Source organism: Engraulis encrasicolus, chromosome 17 (genome assembly GCF_034702125.1).
Source record: "Engraulis encrasicolus isolate BLACKSEA-1 chromosome 17, IST_EnEncr_1.0, whole genome shotgun sequence".
NCBI classification, from domain to species: Eukaryota; Metazoa; Chordata; class Actinopteri; order Clupeiformes; family Engraulidae; genus Engraulis; species Engraulis encrasicolus.
Genome location: NC_085873.1, coordinates 51530251 through 51537750, shown reverse-complemented (window position 1 = coordinate 51537750; position 7500 = coordinate 51530251). Strand labels below are relative to the sequence as shown.

At 42.8% G+C, this 7500-nt stretch overlaps 1 protein-coding gene across 1 annotated transcript in view; it reads left to right on the top strand.

The window, feature by feature from the left end:
• Positions 1-7500, top strand: part of LOC134467102 (uncharacterized) — a 48649-nt gene that overhangs the window by 35189 nt on the left and 5960 nt on the right. Inside the window, exons 29-32 of the mRNA XM_063221023.1 lie at positions 2447-2548; positions 4285-4416; positions 4951-5103; positions 7286-7484. Coding sequence (XP_063077093.1) covers positions 2447-2548; positions 4285-4416; positions 4951-5103; positions 7286-7484 — 586 coding nt within the window. The remainder of the gene's footprint in view (positions 1-2446; positions 2549-4284; positions 4417-4950; positions 5104-7285; positions 7485-7500) is intronic.

The window sequence follows — 7500 nt, the reverse complement described above, 5'->3', positions numbered from 1 at the left end:
GTGTAGATCAATGCAGACCTCCTTGGTAGGCTTATTGTCTACACATGCATTTTACATGCAAATGTACTGTATCACTCTCCTGGCATTTCAATTTCACGTTACAATTCAAACACATTGATAACCTCCCTCTCATCTGGGGTTGGGGGCCCCACCACCATCACATCCAACACACCACACAGTGAAGCTACTTTCATGCGACTCAATCTGATGTGTTGGTCGCCTGTCAAAAAGAACCACAAATCCATTTGATGAAAAACGGTTATTGTTCTTGATGCTATTTAGTTAAGCTTACTAAGGATATTAGTCTTGTGTTCTGTGAGGTATAAGAAAGATTTTTTTTTTCTTTCAAAGGTGGGGGGGGCGCCAGAAATCAAACTCGCCTAGGGTACCAAATAAGCCAGAACCGGCCCTGCTATAAAGACTTTTTAATTTAAAACTTTCAAAAGGAGAGTGCCTTGGATTTTCTTCAGTTTTGCATCTTCAGTTTTTTTCCCTATCCAAAGAGCACCTCAACCAAACTTTTTCAGAGTCCAGGAAGCGCACCTAAACTAACTTTTTTGACTCGCACAGGTATGTTATTCTGGAAATGTTCTGGAATTGTCTGTAATACCTCCATAAAGAGTTCCAAAGGAACACCTGGGGAAAAGTCAGTATGTATTCTAGTTCCCATGATTTCAGGGTGTTGGGCTTCTAATATTTTGCTTACCAATGATAATGTACACACCAGTCAAAACAAATAGAAATCATCATTAATTGAATGTAAACTTCATTAAACAGATAATAATATTGTTGTAGATCTGCCCTCACGATTCGATTCGATTACGATTTGGGAGGTAGCGATTCGATTCGATCCGATTCAATTCTACAATGCATTGCAATGCATTACATGTCTACTGAAAGCGAAGCAAATGTTTCATCAGTCACGATGAGGCAATACAAGTAGTCAGATACTGAGCAACAATTTATTGGCTGTTTTCTGTATCAGCCTTGCAGTTTTCAATGCTTTAAAGTGCTTTTATTTAATTTAACATTCATTTGCTCACGAAATATCCATGGAAGTAATTGAAACTTTTTAAAAAATTGCCGCATCGATTATGGAACTTGACGCATTGAATTGGATCGCCCATGCCCCGCATTGCATTGCATCGGCGAATCGATCATTGTTGACACCACTATCAACAACTATAGCTAAGATAGAAATCACCACCTGACTGCTAATTAGTGTTGCAGTAAAACAACATTCTATTGGCCTTTTTTTTTTAGAGTGAGCATCCTTAAAGGGACACTGTGTGAGATGTTTAGTTGTTTATTTCCAGGAATCATGCTGCCCATTCACTAATGTTACCTTTTCATGAATACTTACCACCACCATCAAATTCTAAGTATTCATTATGACTGGAAAAATTGCATTTTTCATACATGAAAAGGGGGATCTTCTCCATGGTCCGCCATTTTGAATTTCCAGAAATAGCCATTTTTGGCTGCCAAAATGACTGTACTTGGACCATACTAGAAAATATTTGTTAATTACTTAGTAAACTTTCATGTAAAGATTTCAATGAGAAGCATAGTTGCAGTACCTTTTTTGACCATTTCCTGCACAGTGTCCCTTTAACATCATTGGTAACACTTTAGAATAATGGATGCAAAAAAGCATTATAAAGACTTAATAAATAATTAACTATTGATGAACAAAACATTAACAAGCGTTTGTAAATGACTAGGAAATGTAAACAAATGCTAGTAAATGACTAAGAAATGCTATGTTAATATTTTATATTTATCAAACATTTACAAGTTGCTTGTAAATGAATAAAATACTCTGTTATAAGTTGTGTTAAGTCTTGAATATATCATTTGTAGATATTTTATAAAGCATTTATAAAACGTAGTTAATAATAAAAACATTTGTTAATGTTTTATTCATCATTAGTTTATTATTTACTGATTCTTTACTAAGGAACATTATTATAAAGTGTTACCACATCATTTGATGAGCAGAGATGAAACCCATTAAATTACATTACTTTACACTTCTTCAGGAGACATTGAAGAAGGCTCTGTGCAGCCGAAGTGTCTGTCATGTCAGTACCTGCAATGTTAAAATAAAAAGAAAACAACAAGAAAAGAAGAAAAACTGAGTGCGATCCATTTCCTAACTGCTGAATTACTTCAGAGACGCACCAACAAGACGGAAGAGCGCGGTGTGTGGAAAATAACCGTATTACTTTACACTTCGCCATCAATTTTATGTCTGTGTGTGTGTGTGTGTCTCCAGGTTGGCATGGGTCTAATCGCGCAGGGCGTGAGTGACATGATCACTGGTGTGAAGCTGACGGCTATTGAGACATTAATAATATGAAATTGTGTGTGTGTGTGTGTGTGTGTGTGTGTGTGTGTGTGTGTGTGTGTGTGTGTGTGTGTGTGTGTGTGTGTGTGTCTCCAGGTTGGCATGGGTCTGATTGCGGAGGGCGTGAGTGACATGATCACGGGCGTGGAGTCGATGGTAACGGGCAAGTTCAGCTGGACCAGCTGGGCCATCGAGAAGGTAACTAACTACCCGTCACAACTAGGGATGCACCGGTACCGATACTGTACCAATACTGATACGGATACTGCACCCGATACTGCACATTATACTCGTACTTGTACTCGTCAAGCACTTGCACGTGCATCTCTAATTAGCACTAATACATACAAGTTCAGCTGGACCAGCTGGGCCATCGAGAAGGTAACTCACTGCCCGTCACAACTAGGGATGCACTGATCAGAGCTTGATATTAATTTTTTCGCTTGCCGGCCACTGTGGCTAGTGGTTTTCCCGAGTCGCTAGCCATCCAGCTATTCTACTAGCCACAATTTTTTTTTTTATCATGACACAGTTAATCTAACCTCAGAAGATGAGATGCTTAAAGCAAGAAGATGAGTGCATGGGTTTCTACATGGAAAAAAGAACAAATAAATGAAAACTGAGTAACTGAGGTTTTTCTTGAACTTCAATACAAACAATTGATACACAAGGGGCAAAGTAAAGAATATACGCTATTCTGATCTGTCATACCATAGAATAAGATACCTGCCAAATTGGTTAGTGACACTCAAATTGTTACCAGCCACAGCCAAGGTACTGGTACTGGTATCGGTATTGGCACATTATACTCTTACTCGTACTCGTCAAGCACTTGCTGATACCAGGAACGATACTGCTATTGCACAAAACAATGCAAAATCTTGTCACGTTCTGTGGATTTGAAAGCAGCATGGAAAAAAGTGCCACCTCATACATTTACTAACATTTAAATCTACATGGAAATGGACAATAAAAATATCACAGGTGGAAAAAAACAAGGCCAACTAGCTAAATATCTCGGTAACACTTTATTTTAGGGACACATCTATTAGCACTAGAGATGCACAGGATCCAAGATCCGGTTCCGGATCCGGCAGGGTAATAGGGGTTTTTCACGGGATCCGGATCCGGTTCCAGGATCCAGGATCCGGTAGCCGAGGCTTTTCAGTCAAAAAAAGTTTGAGCCAACATGACAAAAAGGGCCCACGTGTGCGAGTAGGCTATGTGTTTCAACCCTTTTATTGGATCCGGTATCCGGTTCCGGATCTGGCAGGATCTTAAGCAGTGGATCCGGTATCCGGCAGGATCCTAAAAATCAGGATCCGGTGTATCTCTAATTAGCACTAATACATACAAGTTCAGCTGGACCAGCTGGGCCATCGAGAAGGTAACTAACTGACTGTCACAACTAGGGATGCACCGGTACCGATACTGGTATCGGTATCGGCACCCGATACTGCTCATTATACTCGTACTCGTACTCGTACTCGTCAAGCACTTGCCGATACCAGGAACGATTCTACTATTGCACAAAACAATGCAAAATCTTGTCACGTTCTGTGGATTTGAAAGCAGCATGGAAAAAAGTGCCACCTCATACATTTACTAACATTTAAATCTACATGGAAATGGACAATAAAAATATCACAGGTGGAAAAAAAACAAGGCCATGCATTTATTTTCATTTGATTTTGGTGGTAAAAGGTATCGGTATCGGTACTCGGTATCGGCAAGTACACACATTAATGTACTCTTACTTTTTCAGATGCACTTATTGATGGTATTTGTATATTATTTAAATGGCTGCTTATTGTTCTTGGGTTACATCTGAAATAAATCAAACTCAAATCAAATCGTTCGTTCGTTCGTTCGTTCGTTCGTTCGTTCGTTTGTTGATTGATTGATTGATTTATTTCATTCGTTCATTCTTCAAGGCCATCAGCATCGGCGTGTCTCTGATCTCCTTCGGCGTGGGCAAGCTGGTCACCAAGGGATACAAGGCCTTCAAGATCGCCAAGGGAGCCGCCAAACACCTCATGTCCATACCCAAGGCACTCTCAACGCAGGTAAGTGGGGGGGGGCAGTGTGTGTGTGCGTGTGTGTGTGTGCGTGCGTGCGTGCGTGTGTGTGTGTGTGTGCGTGTGTGTGTGTGCGTGCGTGCGTGTGTGTGTGTGTACGTGTGTGTGCGTGTGTGTGTGTGTGCGTGCGTGCGTGCGTGCATGCGTGCGTGTGTGTGTGTTTGTTTTATTGTGTGTCCCAGTTTTGATGTGCATCTACAATACTATTATAGTCATTGATCTGATATCTCTTGTCATCAGTTGTGTAACACTAGATTTGCGTTTGCTTAGTACATGCCGTACAAGTTACTTATGCAGGCATTAACATTGTATGTATTAGTAGTAGTAATAGTAGTAGTAGCTTTATTGTCCCCCATGGGGGAAATGTCTTCTAGTGAGAGGAGCGTAAGACATGAAAACAAACACAATACAGTCAGATTCCCCAGCACATTGTACTAGTGCTCATAGATGTACCCCTAAAATAAAGTGTTACCGAGTTCTTCTCTTGATTCTTAATCATTTTTGTGTGAATGCAATGTTCAGGTGAAGGGTGGTCTGACGGCGGTCATGAAGACTAACCTGAAGAACGCGGTGAAGCACTCGGCCAAGGCTCTGGTGGAGAACATCGCCATGTACGCCATCGGGAAGGCCGAGACCGCCATACTGAACCAGATCATCGCAGAAGTCAAGAAGAGGGTACAGTAGACTTGGACATACTACACATATTATGTTTCCGTAGCATATAACTTTTTTACAGAATAAGGTTGCTAGCCTTATGTCAAACCACTGACCATAACTGGTTGGATGTGGGAGGGTGGAGTTGGTTTGTTAGTCCTCTTCCCCAGTCCTATTGCCCTCCAGGTAATGGATTAAAGACTCACACCACATGAGACCAGGCAGGTTTAGGGTTGTGTACAAGCTGCCCCGGCACGTCAAGCCCAACCAACTCCTGCTACCATGTAAGTGGTAGTCGCATAGCGTGAGACAGCCAGTACTACACATATGAAGAGCTCTTTCCAAAATGACATATATCCATTTTATAGAATGTTGGGAAATTGTCATTTTTTTACTGGGCATTCCATTGAAATGCATTGCAAAATGTTCCGTTTTAAAGTATGTTCTCAAAATATTTGAATGGCAAGAATTCACACATAGCAGTCAATTCCAATATTAAAATGCAAAAAGTCAAAAATGGTGGATATAGTGTTTTGGAAAAGAGCACTTCATATATTACTGTACTTTATTTAACCCATTTTAGCCCGATGACTCGTATACCGTATGTTGTTTTACCTTTGGTGCCCGGAGACACATGTGCTGTACCCTGCATTCAGGCTCTTGAGATTTTAGCTTTTTAAATAAAAATGTGGGTATGTCACAGCCGAATGAACACATTCTAATGCAAGAAGAGAGTCTTGGGGTTTAAATGCAATCATGTTTCATGTTTTTATGTGCATCAGAGGCGATGATATTTAGCTTTTTATAGGCTGAGGGCAGCTTTCCCAACAAGGGCTTAGGCATTCAGCAGGCATTCTTTTACAGGTGCTTTAGGCATCAATGCGTTAATGTCTGTGTTATTTACTAAACCAGTAAGACACAGCCCATTATGAATTAAGCTGTTACCAGAAAGGCAATGACCAAGTCGTAATGTATTACTAAAGGCCTGGTGTACTGTAATAGTGGTGTAGTACTATGGTAGTAATGTATTACTAAAGGCCTGCTGTACTGTAATAGTGGTGTAGTACTATGGTAGTAATGTATTACTAAAGGCCTGCTGTACTGTCATGGTGTTGTAGTACTATGGTAGCAAAGGTGCACTGTGTAGAATGGTGGCCAGAATGGGTACTGCAACCATGCTGCTTACTGAAACTGTGCTGCCTTTTGCCAAATTTGCCAAATCCAGCGATTTTGACGGTATGCTGCCCATAGGGTTACACTGTAGAATCCTCGCCATGGGGAGCGAGCATGGCGTCCATGAATCGAGTTGGCCAGACTCTCTTAATATACGGTTCTGCTGTTACTGTGTCCCCCACCCCCCCTACAGGTGAAGGAGGGTATTGCATCTCAATACTGTTACTGTATCCCCCACGCCCCCTACAGGTGAAGGAGGGTATTGCACCTCAATACTGTCACTGTGTCCCCCACACCCCCTACAGGTGAAGGAGGGTATTGCATCTCAATACTGTCACTGTATTCCCCACGCCCCCTACAGGTGAAGGAGGGTATTGCACCTCAATACTGTCACTGTGTCCCCCACACCCCCTACAGGTGAAGGAGGGTATTGCATCTCAATACTGTCACTGTTACTGTATCCCCCACGCCCGCCCCCTACAGGTGAAGGAGGGTATTGCACCTCAATACTGTTACTGTATCCCCCACCCCCCCCCCCCCCCCCCCCCCCCCCCCCCCTACAGGTGAAGGAGGGTATTGCATCTCAATACTGTTACTGTATCCCCCACCCCCACGCCCCCTACAGGTGAAGGAGGGTATTGCACCTCAATACTGTCACTGTATTCCCCACGCCCCCTACAGGTGAAGGAGGGTATTGCACCTCAATACTGTCACTGTGTCCCCCACCCCCCCTACAGGTGAAGGAGGGTATTGCACCTCAATACTGTCACTGTGTCCCCCACCCCCCCTACAGGTGAAGGAGGGTATTGAAGGGGACATGAAGAAGCGTATGTTGGGATCTTGATAATACTACAGCCCAAGTTTGATGGTCTTCTTTGGCCTTATTTGTATTTTAAATCCAGCGATTTTGACGGTATGCTGCCCATAGGGTTACACTGTAGAATCTGTAGGGAGCGAACATGGCGTCCATGATTCGAGTTGGCCAGACTCTCTTAATATACTGTTACTGTGTCCCCCACCCCCCCTACAGGTGAAGGAGGGTATTGAAGGGGACATGAAGAAGCGTATGGGGAAGGAGCCGCTGCTGAGCAAGGTGGATGACATCATCCTGTCCCACATCGTCAGCAAGGAGCAGCTGGCCCAGATCCTGTCCGACGACCACCGCAAGAAGAAGCTGGTCGGCGTCTTCGCTAACTTCGCCAACAGCGCCCTGCTGCCCTTCCAAGATGGTACACACACGCGTCA